The sequence below is a fragment of the Mesoplodon bidens genome (genome assembly GCF_964165515.1).
Source record: "Mesoplodon bidens genome assembly, chromosome: 20".
NCBI lineage: Eukaryota > Metazoa > Chordata > Mammalia > Artiodactyla > Ziphiidae > Mesoplodon > Mesoplodon bidens.
This window is the reverse complement of record NC_138181.1, coordinates 31,179,533-31,207,278: the sequence shown is the minus strand read 5'-3', so window position 1 is coordinate 31,207,278 and position 27,746 is coordinate 31,179,533. Positions and strand designations below refer to the sequence as shown.

Genomic DNA, 27,746 nt, shown 5'->3' with positions numbered 1-27,746 from the left:
GGAGCAACTGTAGACTTGGGGTTTGCTTTCTGCATCTAATTTGTTTCTGGTTTTATGTTTATCTTAGCTTACTATTTAGAGCTTATTATCATTGGTAGATTTGTTTATTGATATGGTTGCTCTCTTCCTTTTTTTTGATTTATATATACATTTTTTCCGTTTTTTTCTCTTTTTGTGAGTGTGTATGTGTATGCTTCTTTGTGTGATTTTGTCTGTATAGCTTTGCGTTTACCATTTGTCCTAGGGTTCTATCTGTCCATTTGTGTGTGTGTATGTGTGTCTTTTTTTAGTATAGTTTTTCGTGCTCGTTATCTTGGTGGATTTGTTTTTTGGTTTAGTTGCTCTCTTCTTTCTTTTTTTAATTACTTTTTTATTTCTAATTTTTTTTAATTTTAATAACTTTATTTCATTTCATTTCTTTTCTTCCCTCCCTCCCTCCTTTCTTTTCTTTTTCTTCTTTCTTCCTTCCTTCCTTCCTTTCTTTCTTTCTTTCTTTCTTTCTCTCTTTCTCCCTTTCTTTCTTTCCTACAGGGTCTTGGTGCCCTGGCCTGGTGTCAGGCCTGAGCCTCTGAGGTGGGAGAGCTGAGTTTAGGACATTGGACCAGCAGAGACCTCCTGGCCCCAAGTAATAGCAATCGGCGAGAGCTCTCCCAGAGATCTCTGTCTCAGCACTAAGACCCGGCTCCACCCAATGGCCAGCAAACTCCAGTGCTGGATGCCCCATGCCAAACAACTAGCAGGACAGGAACACAACCCCACTCCTTAGAAGAGAGGATGCCTAAAATCATACTAACTTCAAAGACATCCCAAAACACACCACTGGACGAGGCCCTGTCCACCATAAAGACAAGATCCAGCCTCATCCACCAGAACACAGGCACCAGTCCCCTCCACCAGGAAGCCTACACAACCCACTGAACCAACCTCACCCACTGGGGGCAGACACCAAAAACAACGGGAACTATGAACCTGAAGCCTGCGAAAAGGAGACCCCCAAACACAGTAAGTTAAGCAAAATGAGAAGACAGAGAAACACACAGCAGATGAAGGAGCAAGGTAAAACCCCACCAGACCAAACAAATGAAGAGGAAACAGGCAGTCTACCTGAAAAAGAATTCAGAGTAATGATAGTAAATATGATCCAAAATCTTGGAAATAGAATGGAGAAAATATAAGAAACATTTAACAAGGACCTAGAAGAACTAAAGAGCAAATAAATGATGATGAACAACACAATAAATGAAATTAAAAATTCTCTAAAAGGAATCAATAGTAGAATAACTGAGGGAGAAGAATGGATAAGTGGCCTGGAAGATAAAATAGTGGAAATAACTGCCACAGAGCAGAATAAAGAAAAAGGAATGAAAATAATTGAGGACAGTCTTAGAGACCTCTGGGACAATATTAAACGCACCAATATTCGAATTATAGAGGTCCCAGAAGAAGAGAAAAAGAAAGGGTCTGAGAAAATATTTGAAGAGATTATAGTTGAAAACTTCCCTAACATGGGAAAGGAAATAGTCAAGTCCAGGAAGTGCGGAGAGTCCCATACAGGATAAATCCAAGGAGAAACAAGCCAAGACACATATTAATCAAACTATCAAAAATTAAATACAAAGAAAAAATATTAAAAGCAGGAAGGGAAGAGCAACAAATAACATACAAGGGGGGCTTCCCTGGTGGCGCAGTGGTTAAGAATCTGCCTGCCAATGCAGGGGACACGGGTTCAAGTCCTGGTCCGGGAAGATCCCACATGCTGTGGAGCAACTAAGCCCGTGCACCACAACTACTGAGCCTGTGCTCTAGAGACCGTAAGCCACAACTACTGAGCCCACGTGCCACAACTACTGAAGCCCACGCACCTAGAACCTGTGCTCTGCAACAAGAGAAGCCACCACAAAGAGAAACCCGCACACCGCAACCAGAGAAAGCCCGCGCACAGCAACGAGGACCCAATGCAACAAAAAATAAATAAATAAATTTTAAAAATCAATGTGATACACCGTATTAACAAATTGAAGGAAAAAAAAACATACGATAATCTTGATACAGAAAAAGCTTTCGACAAAATTCAATACCCATTTATGATAAAAATGCTCCAGAGGGCTTCCCTAGTGGCGCAGTGGTTGAGAGTCTGCCTGCCGATGCACGGGACGCGGGTTTGTGCCCTGGTCTGGGAAGATCCCACATGCCGCGGAGCGGCTGGGCCCGTGAGCCATGGCCGCTGAGCCTGCGCGTCTGGAGCCTGTGCTCTGCAACAGGAGAGGCCACAACAGTGAGAGGCCCACGTACCGCAAAAAAAAAAAAAAAAAAAAAAAACTTCAGTGAGATATCACCTCACACCGGTCAGAATGGCCATCATCAAAAAATCAACAAACAATAAATGCTGGAGAGGGTGTGGAGAAAAGGGAATCCTCTTGCATTGTTGGTGGGAATGTAAATTGATACAGCCACTATGGAGAACAGTATGGAGGTTCCTTAAAAAACTAAAAATAGAACTACCATATGACCCTGCAATCCCATTACTGGGCATATACCCTGAGAAAACCATAATTCAGAAAGAGTCACGTACCACAATGTTCATTGCAGTACTGTTTACAATAGCCAGGATATGGACGCAATCTAAGTGTCCATCGACAGATGAATGGATAAAGAAGACGTGGCACGTGTATACAATGGAATATTACTCAGCATAAAAAGAAAAAAAATTGAGCTATTTGTAATGAGGTGGCTAGACCTGGAGTCTGTCATACAGAGTGAAGTAAGTCAGAAAGAGAAAAACAAATACCATATGCTAACACATATATATGGAATCTAAAAAAAAAAAAAAAAAGGTTCTGAAGAACCTAGGGGCAGGACAGGAATAAAGACGCAGACATAGAGAATGGACTCGAGGACAGAGGAAAGGGGAAGGGTAAGCTGGGACGAAGTGAGAGAGTGGCATGGACACATATACACTACCAAATGTAAAATAGATAGCTAGTGGGAAGCAGCCACATAGCACAGGGAGATCAGCTTGGTGCTTTGTGACCACCTAGAGGGGTGGGATAAGGAGGGTGGGAGGGAGACGCAAGAGGGAGGGGATATGGGGATATATGTACAGGTATAGCTGATTCACTTTGTTATAAAGCAGAAACTAACACAACAATGCAAAGCAATTATACTCCAATAAAGATGTTAAAAAAAAAAAGAAGCCATTGCTAGGAGGGAAAAACAAGTATCATATATTAACACATATATGTGGAACCTAGAAAAATGGTACAGGTGAACCGGTTTTGCAGGGCAGAAATTGAGACACAGATGTAGAGAACAACGTATGGACACCAAGGGGGAAAGTGACGGGGGGGTGGTATGATGAATTGGAAGATTGGGATTGACATATGTACACTAATATGTATAACATGGATAACTAATAAGAACCTGCTGTATAAAAAAATAAATAAAATAAAATTCCAAAATTCCAAAAAAAATATGCGTATTTTATACAGGTTGTTCTCCTGCAGCAAACATCTCTTCCAATATAACTGGGCCATTTTTATTCACTCAAACATCTGTGTTTTCATCAGCTGTTTAGGAGGTCATAACATCCACCTTTCCTAAATTGTTTTCTTTTGTTACTTACTTGTTGGGCATCTTTCCCAGTTCCTGAGTTTTTCTGGAAGCAGAGGTTTTAACTAAGACTTTATTTTATTTTTTAAATTTTTATTGGAGTACCGTTCCTTTACAATGTTGTGTTAGTTTCTACTGTACAGCAAAGTGAATCAGCTATATGTATACATATATCCCCCCTTTTATGGATTTCCTTCCCATTTAGGTCACCACAGAGCACTGAGTAGAGTTCCCTGTGCTATACAGTAGGTTCTCAGTAGTTATCTATTTTATACACAGTATCAATAGCATATATATGTCAGTCCCAATTTCCCAATTCATCCCACCACCCCCCTTCCCCCTTGGTATCCATACGTTTGTTCTCTACATCTGTGTTTGTATTTCTGCTTTGTAAATAAGATCTTCTATACCAGTTTTTTCAGATTCCACATATATGCGTTAATATACGATATTTGTTTTTCTCTTTCTGACTTACTAATTTTTAAGTTTTCACTCATTGTCAACTGTAGTTATAATTCCAGTTAAAATCTTTGGATTCCTGGTTAATGATGCCAGATTCTCCTTCTCAGTAAATTGATCTTCCCAGATATCTAAGGACTATTAAGAAGAAGTGTGCATAAAATCCAACAGAAAAAAGGAAATGCAAACTTTCAAACCACAGGGACATTATCTGATAGGAAAACTAGTCCCTTTTAGTCAAAATGTTAGAAATAAAATTTTTGCTTAAAAAAATAATAAAACAAAATACTGTTCAGTTGTGGAGTCTGGGAGAAAGGACCCCAGCCTCGGCCAGGACTCAAGTCTCAGGTTGGGTCTAGTTACTCCTCTGTAGGTCCCCGAGGATGCCTGAGAGACCCCACATGAAGCCATGAAGCCAGGACTCCACTGACCACTCTCACTTTCATTCCTGCCCTCTGCCCTGCTGACTTTTTTAATTCCATAGACCTTAAGCTTGACCCACAGTTTTTATTTTTACATGTGAAGAGTGTACCCACTATTCTCTAGTTACAACCCTAAATCCCTAGGGTATAAGCAGCTGAAAGGAAATGGTAACGAGTTCCTTACCTTCAAGGTCCTCCTGATGGATTACGATTTCTTTATCTCCCTCCCCGTGGACTGCTGCAGAGAGAAAGGTCAGTGCTGAATCTGACGTCCAGAGAGCGCTGGATTCCCAGAATCACCTTTGCATTATGATGACAGCACCCGCACTACTCTGAGGTCATCAGAGTTGATATTTTGGAAGTGGTCTCAAGGAGATCAGGGCTTCTCGGCTCTTTGTATTGGATTCAAAAGGCCACGCAGGCAAGGAAAATGCAGCGCCCCACTTAAAACCATAATTAAGGGCCCAACCCCGTTAAGGAATCTGGGTCATGTGAAATTAAAATTCAGAAAAGGAGGGGCTTGGCTTCAACGCTTTCTGAGTCTCATCGTGTTTTGAAATTACAACATCAGTGGACTAAGAAAAGTCTAATTCTGAACCAATTTAACTGGATTTCAGTGAAGAGCCTTAGGAAGATGAAGCACCTTCGTTTCAAGGTGTAAATGTCAGCCTGGCATCCCCACCCCTAACGTGACCTTGACGGCCACCCGGAGCCCATGAGGCACAGCTGTGCTGTGCTCAGCTCTGAAGATGATCTCAAGGCTCAGATACAAGATGGGGGGAACAGAGAAAGAACAAATCACACAAAACTGCTGGAACCTGAAGTCTGAGCGCCCTACCTTGTAACCGTTTGCGGTCATGGGGGTCGAGGGCAGCCACAGCCTCAGAGACTCTGGAAGGCCGGCTGATCCCTGCATTGTTGACAGCCCGCACACGGAATATGTAGGACCTTCCTTCAAAAAGCCCGGTTACAGGGTATTTACAGACCTTCACGGGGCGGTCATTGCACTGAACCCAGCTGTCAGTTCCCACTTCCCATCTTCAAATAAAAAATAAGGGTAGAGAATAAAACTATATCAGTCTAGTAAGTATATAGAGCTGTATACATACATTGCGCACATATACATATATATATATATATATATATATCACAGTTATAACAGGAGAACATCTCCCACTGGTAACATAAATGCTGTCAAAATACTGATTTACACAAATAGTAGTGTAAATAAACTTTAAAAGACAGAACTGTCTAGGAAATGTAGTATATACACATATACGTCCCTGAGCCTTTCTAACTTACAGCTGAAGCTCAATTCCCCACTTCAAAAACATTTCGGCAAAATCTCCTCCAAAGGTTATTTCAGATCTATCCCTGACAGTTCTCTTTCAATTGACACCACAAAATCTCTGGGTGCCCCTAAGCTCCCTGGCACGTCTCCTGCCTAGGCCCAGGAAATCAACGGTCCTTCACCCGGTGTCCCAAAGACGCATCTTTCTCCACTGGGTCACAGAGTGAGTCTTCGCTGCGAGGCTGGCTCAACATCTACTCCAATCACGTTAAGATGTTTCTTTCTAGAATGCTTCTCATGTGGAATTTGGAAGTCTATAGAAAATATTAAGTCCTGACCAGAAACCTGGAAATGTAGAAAAGATTGACCTCCATTTTTCCCAGGTTGAGAAATTTCAATACAGAAACTGCATGTCAAATTCCAAGGAGAAAGGAGCAAGTTCAGAAAATTCGTCTTGTACCTGCGCTTTAGGAAGAATCAGCTCTCTTTCCTCCTAACTCTTCGGAATTTTTAATGAAAGTTCTCTGACCTGCGTATGCTGACCTGTTTCGGCCAGAGTCTGATGTGGTCAAAACTGAGAGTCTGGAAGAAACAATCTCAGCCCAGACCAACAACCGGCAGGTTACAAGGATAGGAGGGCGTCAGAAAAGAGAAGAAGTGGAGTATTATCCGAGAAGGTGCATGAAGTCGTTTTTGCCAAAAAGGTTGGGAAAATGATCAAATGTCATAGGAGAATCAAAAATAGCTTTTGTTTTGGTTTTTCTGTTTCAATTCAAGGTAAACCCTGAACAATGCAAACCTGACGCCAGCATATCAAAATATCACCCTGATGGTGACTATAGCTTTGTTGGATGGAGAAGAGAATTTAATCAACATAATGCAATAAAACTGAGCTGCTTGGTTTTTTCTGAAATAACTGCCTTATATTTATGTGTTTTACACATATAAAATCTTAAATTCCTACCTAGAGCCATCCTCTTAAAACAACATAGCTTATACCCTTCTATCTTACTTCTAAATTCACTATCTTTGAGTGTAATGTCTCTCAGTGATTAGAATGGATAATACACTGCATATCCAATAAATTCACAGCTCTGCTTGGTTTCCCTCCCAGGCTCTGAGCACTATTCCAAGTAAAGGAACAAGAAAAGAGTTCAAACTCCTTTGGGTTTAATGATGACCTGCATTTACGTTATTACTCAAATTCCAATATTTTGTACCTTGAAACGTCAGTATTTTTCACCTGGAAACAAGAAGAGAACGTTATTTAACTGAGAAGAAGATTGGCCTTTGGGTATAAATGAGCTGGCATCCTCAGCCCGACGTCACCATGCCCAGGCTCTTGTCCTCCGAGGGAAGGACGGGGCTGAGCACAGACCTGCCGGCCGGAGCCCCATCCCAGCCCCAGGCTGGACCCTCAGTGGAGCCTGCAGCTCGGGCTCAGAGCGAGCCTGGAGAGGCAGGGTGGGATTTGATACTGGTGCCAATCAGGCAAACTGAGCCTCAGCCAGCACACAGTGGAATCGCGTGTGGGTACATGAGGCCCTGCCTGGCAGGCGATACTTTCCAATTACCCAGTCAGGAGTGACTAATAACCAAATAGTGAAGTTATATCCCATCAAGAACGGTGTCACAAACTTGAGATGAGAGAAATACCTACGCACCTCGTCCTGGGTAATACTCTTTTGAGGAACGTTTCCATCTCCAGAGGAATCAGTGGACACTCACCGATCAATGAAATAGCCGATGACCGGGCTCTCCTTGGTCGTGTTGGGTGGCTTCCAAGTTACGATGACATAATCCCGGTTTACATCGTGGCACTGCAGGTCCATGGGCGCGCCAGGGGCCCCCGTGATCAGGGGGTCAGCGTCTGGGGTGGGAGAGGAGAAGGAAGTCACGTGATCAGGGTCCTGGGTGCAGGGGGGACAGCTGAGGCCGGCTGACAACTTCTTCAAACTCGGTGAGCTATCTGCATGCTCTCCTCCCCTGCTTATCCTCACGCCCTTGGTGGATTGGTGACGAGAGACATACATGTATTGATGAGTCTTTAACTCGAAACACTGTCCTCTATGACACACTCAGTCTGTGATTTTCCATAAACGAATCCAAGTTGAAGTTCGCCTTCTGCCGACGGCATGTCATCACATAATGTCATGTCATCCAAAACCGACCGATGAAACGATAATAACAGTGGGGCCTTTTGAACACCTGAGAGATAGTACCTTAGACACTTGTGTGTTTCAGAGTCCTCAGAAGGTCTGAGGACTTCGATTTTTTTTCCTGCAAGTCGTGAGCACACTTTGGGTCCGTACGCACGCATCCCTTCCACACACAGCCAATTATGATCACCGTGCAATTACGTTTGTTTTCAAATGTTAATTACGGCGGCACTGAAGGCCAACAGAGCTATTTAGAAAGTTAATATGCTGCACATTTAATTTCCTTATGTAAAATGTGTATTTACTCAGGACCTAGGGCAGTTGGACCTTCTTAGCAGTGTAAGCATTGTACACTTTCTTGGTCCCATCTCCTCAGCATATTAAAAGCTAAGGATTTCTTCACACCAAGCCAAATATTGTCTCTCATATTCAAAGTCCTCAGAAAGTTGTCAGAACACTTAAACTCCCCATACGTGCATTATTTTCTTCCTGTTGGCTGCACAAGCAAGGCAATTTCAGCTACTGCATTTATTGTGCTTTCATGGGGCAAAACATCTTGCCAGAAGGCATGTACGGAGAATGGAAGGCACATTTTAGTGCCAACCGAATAAAAATGGTAAAACTTTGTGGACGTGTCTAAAACCCCAGCCTTGCAGGTTTATGCTGTCTGGTGGGGGGTTGTGCTTGTTGGCACTTTTTTTTTTTAAGTTAAAATATTCCCTGATGATACAGCCCTTCCATCATGCATGGATCTAACTGAAATGGTTTGGAAAAAATAATATACTGACAGTGTTATTCCAGGCACATATAACCTGGAGCCCGAGGTGGGCATACAGGTGCAGGAGACACGGAGAACAGGGCAGGTAAGGCGGGGGTGGGGAATGGAGGATAGAGTGGCCAGGGCCGCGGGGAGAGGAAGAGGGGGGTCCCGGTCAGGAAAGCAGCCGCCGGCCACCCAGAAGAGACTGGTGTCCCGGGGAGGGGCCAGCCGGGCCTCAGCCAGGAGGGGCCTCTATGCCCGAGGCCGCTGCACGAGCCAGGGCCGGTGCAGGGTAAGGGCTCGGCTGGGGGGCACTGCCCCGCACACAGGGTCGGGGCTTCGCAGGGGGCCAGCTCCCGCTTCCCAGAGAAGGGCCCAGGCCTCTGCACTCCACACTTTCACTGGAGAAAGCGAGAATATTTTCTTCCAAAACTGCTATAAGATTTTTAGATTATATATACATATGTGAATATGTATGTGTGTGTACACATATACATACACATATATACACCTGTATGTATGTATACACATATACATATATATAATATTATATAAAATTTTATCCATTTTATATATCCCTTACATAAAAGTATGTATATGTGACATATACATCTATACACGTATGAATATATACACCTACAAGCCTATATATGATAGGCATTTATAGATAATATATAAATATCTATGTTATACATATACATAAAGATAAATACACGTATATCTATAACATCGACCACTGTGCCTGGTATATCACGAGCTTTGTTTTCCCTTCCATGAGTGGGATGGACAAGGCTCTCATGGGCTGCTGGGAGGATGAAACATGACAACACACGTGTCTCCTGGTGTAAACGCCCTGGAGGTGTGGCCCCCGTGGTTACTGTCTTAAACACACATGTGACTGAAGTCAGTGGTCATGACAGTGTCAGTCCTTCCTGCCACGGCCCTGGCCCTGTCACAAGGCCTAAGCAGGGGAAGAGGGGAGGGAGGCCCAGGCGGCCCCGGAACGGGCCCTTCCACTCTGGACCCCACTCCCCGCTTGGATTTCTTCCAAAATCAGCAGTTCAGGGCCATTCGCTCCTAGGTGTCATCCTACGAATTCCAGCAATTTATCAGCGACAGGGACACAAAGCTCCGCCTCTGCTCCACCCCCAGTGACACCTGCTTATGTCACGGATGCGATCGGGACGCGCCCAGGAGACACCTCCCGGCGGTCAGGCCATCTCCGGGGAGCAGCCTTGGGCTCCATCTGGGCCCCGTCCCACCCCACCCGTAGCCTGCGCACCTCGGACAAACAGGAAGGCGCTGTGCTCGCTGACCCCTCCCCTGGACACGATCCTCAGGGTGTAGAGACCCTCGTCATCCTTGTTCAGGTGGCTGAAGGACAGCAAGGCCTGGCCTTCCCCGAAGAACATCTTTGTCCACTTGGACTCCTTCAGCAGCATGTCTGGAAGACGGTCAAGGGAGACGGGCTTCAGGGACATGCAGGGACCCAGGGCACCCGCGGAGGGCAGAGGTGCCCGCCAGCCTGACCCACAGCACAAACACACACATGGGGCTGGGGGGACTGGGACACGCGGGACAGGACAGAGGTCAGCACTCGGAGTGTGAAAGGCCTGCTGCGGCTTCGAAATGCGCTTAACCCACACGCTGACACCAGGAAGTCCCCCACCAGCGTTCCTTAGAAATTAATAATAAAGTGCCAACAAACCACAGTCAAAAGGCAACAAAACTAAAGAGGCAAATTTCGGGAGAAGAAAGGTAAGTGACGAAAAATATTCAACACTGGATATCGAGGAGACACAAAATAAAATAATGAGAAATTATTTTTCACCCACTGATTTGGCAACATCCATAACTAGAGAGTGAAGAGAAGACAGCCTGTCAGGTGCAGCCTTGAACCTGCCTGTTCCATTCGAATCATCCAAGACTATGAAACCGCGGGTCCCCAGAAGCCCGGGCACTTCCTAGTCTCGGGAACACCTTCTAAGATCCATGCCAACATCCTCTGGGAATATTAGGAGAACTCTCCTCGAATCCATTTCATTTCCAGAAAGCGTAAATTAGAATCTTAGAACTTCACTCTTAAATCTTAAATTAGAATTGCAAAGGGTAAGTTAATCTCCTTTGCCACCACAAAGAGGCTCTCTCCCTTCCTCTCTCCCTCCTGGACCAGGAAGATCAGACACAACTATCCTATTCCAACCGAAGGCACAGGCCCAGTGCCCTGGGATCCCAGCAGCGGACTCCCGGGGGATGCAAGGTCACAGGCATCTCCTCTGCACCTGGGACGCGTACCTCTCCTCTGCGCTTGGGCCCAGGGGTCCCCCTCCGCCTCTGCCAGCTCAGAGCCCTTCTCATCTGTCAACAGCCTATTTTTTCTTTCGATAAAGCTCTCCATCATCACCGCAAACCTGCTCTCTTGGCTAACTTTAACAGTGCGCGGGGCCAGTGCCATGCGTTTGGCAAATTATCACAGCCTGTTCTGGGACATTCCTTATACTTTACAGAGACTCTGCTTTACCATTTTGTGTATTTTCCCGAACTAGATTATAAATACCTTATGGGCAGGAATGGCATATGATTCTTTTGCATGGTGTTAGGCCCTGAATAAACACAGGCAGAATGTTCTGTGACTGAATCCGTAGGGAACAAGCTCCCCTTTAGAAGCAGCAGCCAGAGATGAAGCTTCCTTCCACAGTCTACCCACACACACCACATACACACACACATCACACACACTACACACACACACCCCACATACATACACACACACACCACACACACCACACACCACACACACCACACACACACCACACACACCACACAATCACACCCACCACACACCACACACACCCACCACACACCACACACACCACACACACACCACACACACACATCATACACACCACACGCCACACACACACCATACACATACACACACACCACACACACCCATCACACACACCACACACACACCACACACACATCATACACACCACACACACACATCACACACACCACACACACACATCATACACACCACACACATCACACACACCACACACACACATCATACACACCACACACACCACACACACATCACACACACCACACACACATCACACACACCACACACACATCACACCACACACAACACACCACACACACACCACACACACCACACACACCACACACCACACACACACACACACACACACGGCCGCACAGGGCAGCCCACGCTGGCTGGCGGAAGCAGTGGAGCAGGGCCCCGGGAATGGGGGCTCCCAGCCTTGCCACTTCCCGGAGGTCGGGGGGAGGCCAAGGAAGTTCCTTGCCTCAGCCGCCCACGTATGAGGGGTTGACAACACTCCCCTCCCAAAGCCCTGATGAAAATCAAGTGAGTTATCACACTCCGAAGAGAGTCGGGACGCAATAAGCTCTAATAAATGGTAGCTACTGTTTCAGCAGAGGAAAAACATAAAGACACAGACACCCCGCTCACTCCTAACCACATGGAGACCCTCTTTACGGAGCTATAACAACCCCATGACTCATCTACCTCCAGGCCTCCCTGCTAACCCCATGCCCGGGGAAGTTCAAGGTCAACGCGGGTCCAAGCTGCCCCAGGCTCGCCTGCTTTGCCGGCCGCAGCTGTCGCGGAGGTGGAGAAAGCACCCGGTCAACACTAAGGCTCAAAACTCACCATCACCCCAGCGAGGCCAGGGGCGGAGCCCAAGCACGGCGGGCGTGGGCGCAGAGCGCGCAGGAGGCCGCGACACTCACCGTCCCGGTACCACTCGGCCCGCGGCTGCACCCGCTTCAGGTCCGGCGTCACCAGCAGCGTGCACTTGAGAGCCAGCGTCTCGCCTTCCCTCCGGAAGGTGACGCCGAATTTCTCCAGAAACTGGATGTCGAAGTGCATGTGTGGGATCACGGCGGGCAGGGGCACTGCACGGGGCAGAGGGCGCGGTCACACGCGGGTCGGCTGGGCAAAGCGGCCCCTCACCACCTCCTGCGCTCGCTTCCTCACGGGCTGCGCTGTGGCCTAGCGCCTGCGTCCCCCCGTTCTCAGGACGAAGCCCCGCTCCCCGGTGTGAAGATATTGGGGGGGCGCCTTCGGGGGATTAGGCTGGATGAGGTCGTGGCGGTGGGGCCCGGGATGGGGTCAGTGCCCTTGTAAGGAGAGGACGAGACCACAGCCCTTTCAGCTCTCCGTGAGGACACGGCGTCCCACACCTAACAGCTGGGATGCGGTCTCCCCTCCTCTGAGGCACTTCGACCTGGGACCTCCAGCCTCCAGAACTGAGGGAAGTAACTGTCTGATGTTCAAGACCCAGGTGTGCTGTTTGTTATGGTGCCCGAGCTGACTCAGCCACTTCTGAAGAATCAGAAAACCAGCGTGGAGTGGCATCTGGGCATTTGTGCCAAAGGAGCATGGAAGGCAGACTGAGCAGGGGGTGTGTGCTCTGAGCCACGTGCAAAGCGTAAAGGGTTTAAATCCTGCATCAGCCCCAAGATGTGTGAGCCCCCGAATCCACGGCAGCGACGGTCAGCACACCGACACCAGCCAGGAGAAAGGGCCTTTTGCAGTACCGTTTGAAAAGAGATTTGATGCTTAGAAAATATGTTTCAATGATATGCTATGTCAGTACACGTTCTTCTGCACAGAGAAGGAAAAGAATCAACTTACAGCTGATCGGGAGCCCCACAGAATGGAACGGCTCCTCGTCACCTCGGAATCCTGCAAGACAGTCAGGCGATCACGGCGGAGAAAGAGGAGATGAGGGGGGACAGCGCCCCATCCCCTCAAGACGGCAGACTCACTTCTCACCACCACCGCCGCATTGGTGGACGCCTGTCCGTGCACGTTTGTTGCCACCGCCGAGTAGTTCGCAGTATCGTCAAAGTCCGCCCTTGGAGGGAAAAAAGCAAGACAGCGTCCTGAACGTGCTTGTGGGGCCGGCCTGGTCTCTGAGAGTCAGTGACCCGAACTCGAGCACAGCCTTGCTCGACAGCAGCTCGTGTGACCTGGACCCCCTGGTTCGTGAGTGATTTGTTTGAGAATAGTGCCAGCTCCGCCCTCGGAACGAGGTATTAGCTACAGACACGGGCGACATCTGATCCCGTATGATGCCTTGGCCTTGGCTTTGCGGGGGAAGAAAGTGTACTATAGCACTTCTGAAAATGCGGAACTGCACTCTCAGAGGGAAGCTTGTATTCCCTCTGGTTCTGTTTTTCTACCTGCAGCATCCGTGGTTTTATCTTGTCAATGGGCAGCTCCAATGGCCTCAACCTCCAGGAGAATCAACCCCACCTCCCTCCCCAACAAGGGGTTCCCTGCGCAGACCCCCAAATCAGTGGGATGGCCCAGACAGGAAGCACCCACTCGTGGGCGTAACGAAGGTGCCTGGACTGGACCCACCTGAGGCCTCCGGGCCTGGAGTGTCGTGAGGGACACGTGTCCACCCCCGGGAAGGACAATGGCCCAGGGACCGCGGAGCCCGGTTTCTCAGGGGTGGGGCTTCTCCAGCCCCCTACGTCCATCCCACGGAAGCCGAAGCTTAGTTTCTGGCTATGAACTGTCTTCCCACCAGCTTCCGCCCAAAACTTGACGTGAGGACTCTTACTCAACTGACTCTCTGCTAGTTACTTTCCGTTGGCTACTTTGTCTGAAAGTCTCAAGTGCCCAGCAAGACAGTACTATTACCCTATTAACTTGGAGAGAAAGTAGAGCCTTTAAGAAGTTGGGTAAACAAGGTCCACAAAACTCTGAACTCTGCAGCTTTCTGGTCTTTCTTCCATCTCCCCAAGCATAGGCATCACAGGCATAGTGACAAAAACACAGAAAAAGTTTACTCAGGCCTCATGTTTAGATGCTTTAAGCATCCAGTGACCCAGAGACAAACCCGTTCTTTGGAAGTCCTTCGTCATTTTATTGTATTTTCTATTCCACTTGGAGCTGAAAATAGTTTCTTTGACCAAAAAATACAGTGTCTCCAAGAAACGAGAGAGAACATTTCAGGGACCCACGCTACCTGGGAAGAACCCGTCCCTGCCCCGACGAGGTTCTAATCCAGTTCCACTGCACCCGGCGATGCCACCTGACCTCCTGTAACTGTGCCGCTGCTCAAGGGAGAGAGAGCCGCTACCGTAGGTGTTCAAACCAGTGCATTAAGTTCAGGCTCACCTTGGAGGGATAGAGCCCAACCTCAAGGCCCCTCAGCAAAGCTGCAGTTCTAGCCTGAACGCATCACATTCCTTTGCTGTGCCATTTCCACGTACACTGTGGGTACAGCGTATCACCAGGGGCAGAGTAAGGGTGACAGTACAACACGTAAAAATCCCGTAACCAGGGCTTCCCTGGTGGCACAGTGGTTGAGAGTCCGCCTGCCGATGCAGGGGACACGGGTTCGTGCCCCGGTCCGGGAAGATCCCACATGCCGTGGAGCGGCTGGGCCCATGAGCCGTGGCCGCTGAGCCTGCACGTCCGGAGCCTGTGCTCCGCAACGGGAGAGGCCACAACAGTGAGAGGCCCGCGTACCGCAAAAAAAAAAAACCCATAACCATAACACAGACGCTTTCCCCATCACTGGCCATTAATGTTCTCTGCTGATCTGCGCGCGCACACACACACACACACACACACACCAACAAACAGGCCACAGCAGCTACCTCTGGGAACACGGCTAGGGCTGGGGCTCTAGGGACGAGTGGAAAATTTCTTCTCTTCCATAACCTTAGGCATCGCTTGGATTTTTTTAACCTTGCCTTTGGATTATTTCTTCTAAACAATGAAACCACTGTATTTTCATAAACGCATTCTTCAAACAGGAAGTATTCTTCTGGGATTAGCCCTACACCTCGCTCTACAAAGATCCCTCCCCGCTAGCGGGACTCACCCTCCCCGCAGGCCGGAGGGTTGGGCCGCCCACGGGCATGGGCTGGGGAGTCAGGAGCCAGAACAATGCGGGGGGAGAGGCAAAGGCTGCTGTACAGACTGCCGCACCAAATCCCCTGACCTGGAGGCTGGGATGGAAGCTGACTGTGACACAGACTCAGAAGTAGGAGCCGTCGGGCAAAAACAGACACCCCACCCAGAGCCGAGAGATGGGGCAGCCCAGCACAGGAAGTGGCCCTCCCCCTGCTGGACCTGAACTAAGACTGTCCCCGGGCCCAGCTGGTCAGCGTCGCTACCCACTGCTGAGTGAGGAGGTTACTGGTGCCTGAAGCACATCAAGTGCTTGAGAAGACCGTGCACAGACGTCACTCAGAGTGTGTCCGTCAGCCACCATAAACCTGTTTCCATCTTCTTCAATACCTCCCTCCAAGGCCTTTCTGGACGTTACTTAGTCTTGGTAGTCTCCAAACTGTGTCCCATAGTTTTCAAACCAAATCTCCCAAGCGTGCTACCAATTTCTTCTTCAATGTGAAATTCAGCAGTTTTTAAAACAACAGTAGAAACACGCCCTTGACACACCACGTACTGGCCACTCACTGAAGCCCAGACACAGCTTTGTGCTGCGCTTGACTTGTTTGTGCCCTGATGGCCCTCAGGCAGAGCTGCTCACACCTTCCCTGCTTAACTGAACTACATTCTGAGATTTCAAGGTCAAACTTAATGTTCCCATTTGCGACTACTAATCGCTGTGAATCAGGGCTTTTCTTCAATATGGTACAATCAGAATAAAAGCCAGGGCAAACTTATGTTTGCTGAGACTATTACAAGACTGCAGTCATCAGCCACAAGTTCTGATTTCAGATCTGTTCCCTCATCAGGCCAGCCTGATAAGTCTCATCTACTGACTTTTTAACAAATAAACAGCATGTATTTAAAACTTCTCAAATACGTGTATTGAATACCTACCCTTTACTTGGGGGACACTGACGATTAAATAAAACAATGCATTTGAAAATACTTTGCAACTGGTATAGTACTGTATGAACTGTGTATATAATTCATTGAAATGTATTAGCTGAATTCTTGGACTGAAGTTCAAAGAAGGTTCCCTTTCCCTCCCCGGAGAAGGTCCTCTCCTTCGCCTTTACATTCCAATGAAACAGCAGGGATTTCTAAGCGTTTTGAGAACCGCAGTGAATTGCTCTCCATGTTTCTTAGCTGAGAACAGCTGGGGGAACCCAAGGAGGAGGCTTGTGACGCAAAGAAGTGGCAGGAGAAGCCCCAGGCACCAAGCCCACCTGGACAGCAGCATCTCCCGCCGGAGTCTGAGCTGCTCTTCAGTTGACTCACAGAATTAGGACCCCGGAGGCAGACGTACCTAACACTCTAGCGCTGACAGCTGGTCAAGTAACCAGTTAGCACTTGATACTTAGCAGGAGGGCCCAGGCTGGGGAAAAGGTGCCTTGGAGGCAGGATCTTGGTGCACCAAACACGTGCACACCTGCTCACGTGCACCTATCCAGGAGAGAGGCTCCACGGGGTCATCTGATTGGTAAAGAAGCCCATGCCCCCTAAAAATATCCAGACCCACTGATTTACGCAACAGACCCCAGGCAGGGCGCACCCGGCTGAGGGAGTACGCAGGCGAGAGTTAGAACTTCTGGTCATGCTTACTTGTGTCTCGTTCTTTTTGCACATTTCTTTTGTAAATGTTTTACATTCTATAAAATACAGTAGAACATATATAGATTATACATAAACACACGTGCATGGATTGGGGGAAGGCTCATATATATTTGTTGGCTGCTCTTGCATGGGGTGGGCTGCAGGAAGCATGGCGCCTGGGGGCACTGGACAGAGGGCACAGCAAGGGACCAGGCAGGCAGGACTTTGCAGCTTCGGAGGAGACTGTGCCCAACTTAAAATTCTGTTGACAGGTCACTTGGAGACCCACATGCCTGACCACAGCCCAGGGGCCCCCAACCTTCCTCTCCTTCCCGAGGCCACACTAGGAGAAGCACGTTGCCAGCCCACAGAGTCTATTTCAAGCCTCTACTTCATGCGGTCAGAAGTTGCAAGCAAGTGATTAAGGGGCAAACGGGTTTATTTTCTGTTTGGACCTCATCCCAGAATAGACAGAGGTGGTATCCTTTGGGCTCAATTTTTACAAACTTCCACGGGGCACTTTTGCAGCCCAGAGTCTCAATCTGAAGTGCTCCCAAAACCACTCCAGGGGAGAAACTAATAACACTTCATCTATTTTAAAGAGGGGCAGGCAAACGTTTAAGTGGCACATGAATTTCTCTTGTGTAGTCAGGCCCCATGTACTCAAAGTCTAAGCGGTGTTGACACGGGATTTACAATTTAATTCAAAGTAGAATTTGAATATCAAAGTCTAAAAATAAAGTGCAAGAAGAGATTAGCCCTGGAGTCGCCCTGCGAGGAGTGGGGAGTGCAGAGAGGTGAGGTTAGAATAAAACACAAGATCGGATGTTCTAAACACCTTTATAAAAACACGAGAGCAGCATAAAAATTCTTTGAAGAAATAGAACTCACCCTATGACTCCCAAGAGAACATTTTATGAGCATATAAAATCGTATCAATTACAGCTTCAATTCGAACAGTACCAAAGGGCACTAAGCTTTCTTTTCGGCACTTCAAGAATTCGGCGACAGTGGCCAAAGAATATTCATAGGAATAAATGTCACTCTTGTAACAGAAAGAGCTCATTCCCCAGCCAGGGGAGCAAAGGAGCCAGCATATTCCTCACCACTTAGCCGGCCACAGATCAGATGATGGTAACTCAGCAGTTTGGAATGAACAGCTGAGGTCAGCTGTAATTTGTGGGCTTCCCCCGGCTCTTTTTTCTGAAGACTATCTACATTTCATCTGTTAAGAATGTCCCAATGTGGGTAAGAATACTGAGAGAAAAGTCAGTCTCAGGAATTTCCTTGTCCCAAATTCCTTAACTCTTTGCAAGCTGAGGCAAACTCCAAGTAATATAACTGAGGCCATCTGGATATACTGGGGCCTCACTGATTTAGTTCACATGGTTCAAAGCTTCTCTTATTCCCAGTACAAATTTAAAAGTTGTCAACATAGTGTGAACAGGACTTACTTGAGAAAGGGAATTCGTTTCTCTTTTCCAAAAGATGACTAAAATTCAGCTTGAAAACAAACCAGTTGCTAGGGCACCCCAGGTTAGAAAAGAGTCACCCCCTCACCAAATAAAAATACTCTTCAGAATGAAGGAAAGTTTCTCTTTCTAGATAGTATGGTTTACTGCCTGTGGAAATTTCTGGAAATTTTGGAAATTGAAGGAAAGTGGGATGCCTAGACCCTGCCCACTCTCAGCCTTCCGCACCCCAGCTGACGCAGAAGCCCCCAAGCCTGGGGCTGATTCCGACCCCTCTTTTTCACTGACACCCACATCCAATCTATCAGCAAATCCTACTGCTCTAACTTCAAAATCGGTCCCCGCCCACCTCACTGGCTCCACCTCATCCACGGTGGTCCAAGCCCCACGATCTATCTTTCTTGAATTTCGGCCAAGCTGTCCAAGTCTGCCCTACTATCCGTTCGCAGTCAGTGACCCTTTGGAAACGCAAGTCAGATCTTTTACTTCCCCTTTGCCCCCAGTAACAGCCTTGTGAGGGCTACAGGGTCCGGGGTGATCTTCATGGCACTGGTGACATCTCTAACCTCTGTCCTATGACTCCCACCAACTGCTGCAGCCCTGGGGTCCTGATGCTCCTTCTCGGAGCCTCCGCCCCACACCTCTGTCCTCTCCCCCATCCCCTTAGATGTCTTCTCCTCTAAGGCCTGCCTGGCCCCCCTTTAACACCACACCCACCCCAGCCCCAGGCCATATGCCCCGACCCCTGCACCCAGCATCATCACCCTGATCTACTGTATGATTCCCTTTTTATTACACTTAAGGCTTGCCGCCATGTTCTGGACCTCCAAGTCAGGAATCGAGGTTTTGGTCGCTTTAACACAAGTTCCTAGAGTGTGTGGGGCACATAGTAGGTTCTCAATAAACAGTGCCAGTGGGGCCCATGGGGCCAGGGCCTCCAGCTTTTCTAAACAGCCTCAAATTTACCTAGAGAAACAAGGTTATGACTCGACACAAATTTTAATCTTAACTGTAACCTGTTAGCTGTGTATACAGAAAAGCAGAGAGTAAATGAACAGCGGAATCTCACTTCTGTTAAAAAAAAAAAATCAAAACATGCTTGTACGGTTCTACACGTGTGTTGTGTAAGGGAAACAGCAGTGCTGTAAGTACACCAAAATACCGACCCTGGATGTTGGAAATACGGATGAACTTTACCTTCTTTTAGTTATCTGTATTTACTGCATGTTTTCAATTTGCTATGAGAAGAAAATAAAGGTCATATTTCCTTGAAGAGTTGAGCTTAGGAACTGTTGCCCAAACCTGCAGGAGGTGCAGCCCGGCTGCTGAGCAGGTGTGAGGGTGTCTGTGCGTTTCCCCATGGCCCTCACACCTGGCACTGCCGTCCTGCCTTAGGCCATTTTCTCCTTTCATTCCCAGAATAGGAGCCCCGCAGAACCAACCCCTGAATCCACATCCCTCTGGCCTGACCCCAAGGAAACAAAGGGAAGCCTCTACCACCAATATTTAACTCAGAAACACCAGGAGCGTCACGCGGAATTCAGATGTGGTGTGATCTGACCGCCGCTTCTGTGTGTGGGAGGCTGATCACCCGGGCAGGTGCTGGGGCACGGCCGTGCCCGCCAAGCCCTTACCTGTTGATCTCCAGTGTGTGCACCCCGTACTTGCTCTCAATCCTGTACTTTCCTGGCTCCCCTGCCTGGCAGATCAAGCTGCCGTCTTTATACCTGAAAGAGGGAAACACTTGTCTGAACGTAAAGGCCGACTGGCTGTTTTGCACGTGTCCCCACCTTCCTATTTCCCATCCCCTGCCGCCCCTTGCGGGTGGGCACGCACACATGCGCGCACACACACACACACACACACAGAGCACATTTTCTCTCTGCTTCTGCCTGATTCACCGCTCAGATCGTAGGCGGTGGGCAGCACGGGAGCAGCTACAGGAAAGGTCCAGAGCCCACTCTTGGCTGTTTAAGGGGAGGTGGCCCTTGCAGGACTCAGACTACCTGGGCAGCCCTCAACCTGCATCGTGGGCCAAAGGTCCCCTGGAACTTGTTAGGAACTCTGGATACATCACTCCGAGGAAAAGCATAACCAGTGTTGGTTAGGCCCTGGTCCAGCCTCTGGAGGGAGGCCGCGGTGTAGCCGGAGTGCATGTGGAGAGACCCAACTGCTCTGGACCCTGCCTGGAGGAGCCTGGCCTCAGTGTCCCACCAGGACAGCAGGGCCACGGCTCCCCCTAGGGCAAGGGTGGGCGGCTCTCAGCCTCCCTGGCTCGCCTCATGAGCAGCCAGAGGGCGGAGGCACCACTTTCCTGCTCTGCTGCTGAGAGCCCTAACCCAGGACGCACGTGAAAGCACGGTGTTGTGCCCAACGACAGACCCTGGGGACTTGGTACCAGCAAGTGGGCAAATAAATGAATATACAAGTTAGTTTTAGCAACATACGTTGAAACTAAAAGTGTTGGTGGGGCTTATTTAAATTTCAGCGTCACAAGGCTCGAGGGACCCTCTCACTGTGGCTCCAGAGCCTTGGAGTTTAGGGTCTCCACTTACATGAGTAAAAGCAGAGCTGCAGGTAAACACAGGTCATTTCCGGGAACCTGGTTTTCAATAAAAGTCCTCTGGAAAATCATTTGGGTCAATTGCACTAAAATGAAAACGCCTGCCTAGGATTTCCAGGGGCCCCTCCATGTGTTTTCACACGCGCATTTCCTGGTGAGTTTTAAGAGCATCGGTCCCTGGAGTAGGTGCCGCGCGCTCCCTGCAGGTGGATCTTCTCCATGCGCTCAGGTGAGTCAACGGCTGCAGATCCTTCAAAGGAAGAGCAGCGGGGCCTCCGCCCCGGGGAGGCGCCCCCACTCACCACTGCACCACAGGGGTTGGGAAGCCCTGCACGGTGAAGCACAGCTTGACAGACATCCGCTCCCAGATGGTGTGCGACCGGAGCTGCACCAGGATCTCGGGGGCTCTGCTTAGCTGCTCCTCAAGTGGGTGCATCTCCCAGGCCAGCCCGTCGTCCACCTGCCCCGGGAAGCCACGCGTCAGGGTGCCAGGGGCGCGAGGCTCCCGCCACCAGGCCCGCGGGCATCGTGCTGACTGCACGGCTGCACCCGGCACCCACCCGCCCCTACCGTGTGCTGCAGGCCGTATCTGTCCACGTGCTGCAGGGCGTATCTGTCCAGCTTGTCCCGGGCATGGGTGCGGGCCAGGTGCACGTCCTCCTCCAGCTGGGCCAGCTCGCTGAGGAAACGCTCCCGCTTGGCCTCCCCATAGGAAGCCACCAGCGACTGGTACCTGCAGAAGCCAAGATGCCACAGTATTCTCGGGACACGTGCAAAGGGCATGTGGTCACTGAGGGCCTGGGACCAGACACGCGGTCCCCGGGGACTTCCTAAGTGGGCTCGAGGAGAGGGTGGGAGAGAAGCTACTTCTGCTTCTTTTGCAAGCTCTCCTCTGCGTGGCGACACACAGGACCCACTCGTTTTCCTTAGAGGCTGCCGTTTCTGAGTGAATTTAAGACTGAAGTAAAGGCTTCTGAACCAATAGATTCAAATTAAGAAAAAAGTCTGTATTCTAGAAAAAGTAAAAGGATACAGTCAGCAGCTTCTTAATCTGTCGGGGCAGAGAAATGAAGGGCACCACCCTTCTGGCCCGAGGGCCACCTCTGTGGGCTCCACAGGTTACATCCTGGCACTGCCCGGCCCAGCGATGCGTCCACCCACCCTGTCACCCCTCCCCGGCCCCATCCCCTCCTTCACCACCGCGTTCCCGAGGCCCCAGCAGAGCCAGAGGCTTGCTGTGCCCTGGGCTGCCCGGGAAGGGAAACCGGCAGCATTAAGTGTGCAGCCGGGGAGGCGGGGACCAGGTGGACGTGGCTCATAAAGGTGGGGTGTCAGACTGGAGGACTCTCTGCTCTGCGTGGCCCAGCGGTGTGGGGAAAGCCGTCCTAGAACCCGGGCAGCTCCCCCCCTCCCCGGCCTCTCCCGCCCCACCCCCCACCCCTGCAGCCCTAACCACCAGTCCGCACTTCTCCAGACACAGCGCAAACCGCAGGCCTGGTGTCAGGTGTCCGGGAAGTTGGAGATCGAACACAGAGTTTCAGGAAACTCTGCAGCTTCTTCAAGCAGAACCGTGGAGATGGGAACTATAATAAAAGCCAAACCCCGAGCGAGTGCTGACTCATCCTCGTCTTCACTTCTGACCAGCCCAGCCCAGCCCACACCCGCCTGCGTCCCCTCCCGGACACACGCCCACGATCTCCTCGCTGCTTAGAGGTCATCTCCTCGCCCCTCCGGCCTTTCCCCACACCCTCTGCTTGTGGTGACTCTCCACGGAGGAGAACAAGCGTCTAGGATTTTAGGCACAGGCGCAGGCGCACACCCATCACAGCACCCTAATCCCAGCTGCCCGGTTCCCCTTCACTCACAGAGCCACACGCACAGAAACGATTCTGTAGGTCCCTGTGGGAGAAACAGCGAGTGCCTTGCTAAGAGGGCTCGCAGGAACCGAGCCTTCTTGTCTGCAGTGAATCCCACTAAATGACAGCGCAAGCAAAGGCAAATCTCTATTCGTGCCGCAAACTGTCCTGATAAGCTTAAAGGATCAGAAGTCCCACAGGGACCTCGTTTCAAATGTCTATGTGAATTGCACTTGTCAATAGCACCGCCAGCCCCGAAGGTTTTATAATAAATATTAGAACTAGAATTGCTCCCCCTGGCCGGCCCAGCCCCAAATACTGTGATCTGGGACACTGAGAAGGCGCCCCTGCTAGTCTGTGATGGGGTGACTGTGACACTGACCCTTGTGCAGAACGATGTCACTCATCGTGCATCTGCCCTAAAGACGAGCCCCTCGGACAGCTGCATAACGCAGGGAGGCCCACTTTTCACAGGACGGAAGTAGAGGCATCAAAGGGACATTTCTAATCCCCTGTATCTTCCAGGAGGACATTTCCAGACCCTTCAGGGCACGCCGATGCCTCGTTGGTATTTATTTTACATGAAGACATAGCTTAACTCAAACTGATGAACCCATCACTTCATCTCTCTCCAAGGAACGATTTTGTCCTGTAGGTTAAACTCATATCTGCCCCAGGAGGTAAGGAATAAATACGTACTTTCAGCAACGCCTAAGGCCAGCAAGAGTAGTGAATTATCATAATAAGGACTGGAATTCGTTGAACTCCTCGAATCACCCTACACCGGGCTCCCTCGAATGGCAGTGACAGAGCTGTGGGGGTGGCGATAAAACCTCCACGAACTCCGGCCCAGCTCACCCAGACCTCCAATTACTTAGATGTACTTTTAAAGGAGGAAAGACCTAATTTCAATAAGACCTTTCACATGGGAGATATGCACATGGGTTGTGAGAATAAAATCCTGGGAGGGTCCTAAAATGCAGAATCCCCAAGCACGGGTGCTGGGCTCCGTGGAGAGCTGACACAGCCCTGACCTATATCCACTGCACTTGCCCAGAGGGACTGACATTTACCCTGAGCTCCAGGGACACAGTAACATTATAATCAGGCATCAAGAATCAAAATACATTCTTGAGTCAGATTTGCTATTGCAAGAGTAGCTTCATGTGTTTTAGGAAGATTTCCAACAGCCAGGATTGTCACAAAAGTCATTTTTGCTGAAACCACATCAATCATGGTAACACACTCCCTGACTGTTCAAATTAATACAAGCTTACTTTCCCCATTTATTTCACCCCAGGAAACTGAGGAATGGGAACTTTATGGGATAAGATCACACCGAGGTATAACTGGTTAAAATAAAATTATAAAGCTCTGGTCCTCTCACTCCCTGTGCCAAAACCTTAAGCACAGTAGAACCCTTTCTGAAATAATCCAACACATAAAAGTCCAATTTCTTAATGTACACATTCTGAAGTGATTCTTTTACAAAAGAAGTCGTCCCTTGACAATAAAATAAATTTTCAGGGCAAAATTCCCACAAGGTATCTAAAAGATGATTCAAAATTTTGTGTGTGTGTGTGTGTGTGGTACGCGGGCCTCTCACTGTTGTGGCCTCTCCCGTTGCGGAGCACAGGCTGCAGACACACAGGCTCAGCGGCCATGGCTCACGGGCCCAGCCGCTCCGCGGCATGTGGGATCTTCCCGGACCGGGGGACGAACGCGCATCCCCTGCATCGGCAGGCGGACTCTCAACCACTGCGCCACCAGGGAAGCCATCAAATTTTTTAAAAAAATAAAGGCTAATCTTTTCAGCTATACAATATTTTTACTAAACAGATTCCTTAGCCATAGTGCAACTTTCAGACTGAAACATGTTGAGCGAGATCTCATTTTCCTTCCGGTTTTGAGTGTTTTAACGATACAGAGAAAACTTTCTAGAAATAAGTAGGAGGAGAAGGTGACGGGGAAAAAATAGAGCAGATATGAAATGAAGCATTCATGAGATGCTCAAGTACTCTGCTCTGAAAAGATCCAAGTCAGTTGACCACCTGTTTCTCTGTGATCTGGAAATAATTTGAAGACTGACATTCTTAGGAACCCACCCCATTCCTGTGACATCTTCCCCATGAGCTGAGTCTGTAGAAATGTGAAGCATGAGGGTTTACAGAGCCCCCTCCCTTCAGCTCTGTGTCCACACGGACACGTGGCTGGAATCTTGGCCTCTCTTTGGAAGATTCCCCACTCAAGTCTCAAGCCTCACAGCTGTTCCTTAGTAGCCAAAGAGGCTGGTGGTGGAAGTTCAAAAACTCTAACTCAGACCTTTAGGTCTCGAGGCCTCCGAGTGTGACCAGCGTGCTTTCTGGGGAAAGGGAGTGAGTTTGGGGGGAGAGGACAGAGGCCTGAGGCCAATCCAGCTGCAACGTGTGGACAGTGGCCGTGGGTCCTCTGGACCGCAGGGTTGTCTTCTGCACGAGGATGCAGAAAATCCATCCCCAGTCATTTCCTTGTCGGGATGAATCAAGACGATGATGGTGGAGAATAAGAATCGACTGAGAACAGTCGTGCGTGGCTTTCACTGCAGCAAGTGTTCCCTTCCCAGTTTGCACACGTCCCCTTGCAGCTATGCCCCCCCCCCACCGCCTCATTCTCTGACCGCAGAGCCCCTGCCCAGGCCCCGGGGCAGCGCAGGGCCCCCAAGGCTGGCCTGGCGGCAGGCAGAGAGGACAGGGCGTTACCTGTGCTTCCTTTCCTGCTCGTCCTCTTCCAGCGTGGAGCTCAGCCTCCTGGCACACAACCTGCAGGTGGTCCCCTCCGGTGCCGTCTGGTTGGACTCTATCTGCGAGGACGACTTCTGAGTGACAGATTTCTGGGAAGACGTCTGGGTGGAAGCGCGCCTTGGCGAACATGGGAAAAATCACATGTGGTGGAGAAGTGTAAAAATGCATCGGCACAAACAACATCACTCCCTTTCCATGCCCCCAAACCATCCTCGAAATGCAGGGCACCCACACCTGCACATGCGGACACATACACATGCACATGCCTGCAGGCACACCTGTGTGTATGCGCTTACTTGCACATGTGAACACACACACACACACCCCAAAGTGTGGCCTCCAGACCGTCTGCACAGGCCCATTCCCCCACAGGGGCGCGCCGCCCCCAGACTCAGCTGCCCGCCACCCCTGCCCCTCCCTCAGGCCAGCCAGTGCCTTCCAGGCCCTTTTGGCCTGAGGCCATGATTATATATATATATATCTTAAGGGATCTGAAGCTCCTGGAGGCTGCTGGGAGGGGCAGAGAATGTTTGGCTTTGTTTGTTACCAGGATGGCAGCTAACCACGAGGACCACAGGTGGTTCTAAATATAGGGGCTGGGGATGGGGACCTGAGGCCGGAGCCCGTGCCCGGTGTCCACCTACTAAATTAACACCGCAGAAATGTGGGCGGCCAGGGCATGTGCCGCTGGCCCCTGCAGACGCAGAACCTCAGAAACTCACAGATGAGGCTGGGGCTTGACACCAGTCTATCAGGCAGTGAACAAAAAATCTACCTTTTGCAACATTATTATTAACGTAGCAAAATGATCATTGAGATGGGCTTCCATCCGATCTTCACTTGGCCCCCATTAACTTCTTTCCCACCGACATTCTATCCCATGGGTTTCCTTCTCATTGCCCTCGCTTTTTGGTGACCTTTTAGATTCTAGCTCTGGAAGGCATGTGAAGAAGAGTGAAGTCAAGGAGCAATTACTGAAGGTCCGTGACTCATGAGCTAAACCAGGGGCTAAGAGCCAGTCTACCAGGACCTGCCGGGATCTACAGGATTTGCTGAGATCTCCCAGGATCTTCCAGGACCTGCCAAATCTGCCAGATCTTCTAGGATCTCCCAGGATCTGCCAGAACCTGCCCAAATCTGCCAGATCTTCTAGGATCTACCAGGATCACCCAATATCTGCCAGGATCTCCTAGGATCTACCAGGATCTGCCAGGATCTCCCAAGATCTTCCAGGACCTGCCAGGATCTACTAGGCTCTGCCAGGACCTGCCACGATGCCATGGAGTGCCCCACACAAAGTTTGCTGTGCAGCCGGGTCAGCCACGTTCCCCGTCTGGCTCTGGACACGGGCATCGGGGAGCATTACCTCCCCGGCTAAACCAGTTCATCTCCAGGCTTCAGGGGACTGGATCAAGCTTCTTGCCTTGAAAGTCAGACAAAGCTCGTAATCAAGCCTCGGCCTGCCCCGTCAGTGAATGACAACTTACTTTTTCGCTGCATATTCATTCAGAAGGTACCTTGTTTGGATATTACGGTATGACTGGTCAAAGTGTCTGTGTCTCTTTTGGTAGAAGGGCACGGCAACAAGCGACATCTTTGTGGACACCTAGGAAAAAGAGTAACAGATAGAGCAGAGGTCCTGGAATTTCTAAAGTAATCAGGCTCCTGCACTTCACACTAACCTTTTAGGTTGTTCCAAAGAGGAAAATCAACTCCAATTAACAAAACCCTTGTGGGGGAAGAGAATATAAGAAAGAGTCTATAAGAGGAAATAATCTTGGACACCTATTAAGTTCCCTGGGACCTGACTTC

General features: G+C 49.4%; 1 protein-coding gene across 2 annotated transcripts in view; it reads right to left on the bottom strand.

The window, feature by feature from the left end:
* MYOM2 (myomesin 2) overlaps positions 1 to 27,528 on the bottom strand; it is a gene marked incomplete at its 5' end in the record, with an annotated part of 80,782 nt that extends 53,254 nt beyond the window's left edge. The window contains 12 exons of one of the 2 annotated variants that reach the window (XM_081221025.1): positions 4,675 to 4,728; positions 5,329 to 5,528; positions 7,510 to 7,651; positions 9,983 to 10,144; positions 12,484 to 12,648; positions 13,391 to 13,441; positions 13,525 to 13,613; positions 20,370 to 20,462; positions 21,601 to 21,758; positions 21,869 to 22,031; positions 25,893 to 26,051; positions 27,422 to 27,528. In XM_081221025.1, the coding sequence (XP_081077151.1) occupies positions 4,675 to 4,728; positions 5,329 to 5,528; positions 7,510 to 7,651; positions 9,983 to 10,144; positions 12,484 to 12,648; positions 13,391 to 13,441; positions 13,525 to 13,613; positions 20,370 to 20,462; positions 21,601 to 21,758; positions 21,869 to 22,031; positions 25,893 to 26,051; positions 27,422 to 27,528 (1,543 nt within the window). The remainder of the gene's footprint in view (positions 1 to 4,674; positions 4,729 to 5,328; positions 5,529 to 7,509; positions 7,652 to 9,982; positions 10,145 to 12,483; positions 12,649 to 13,390; positions 13,442 to 13,524; positions 13,614 to 20,369; positions 20,463 to 21,600; positions 21,759 to 21,868; positions 22,032 to 25,892; positions 26,052 to 27,421) is intronic. The other variant, XM_081221026.1, reaches the window with a different exon arrangement.
* Between the last annotated feature and the right edge of the window lie 218 nt (positions 27,529 to 27,746).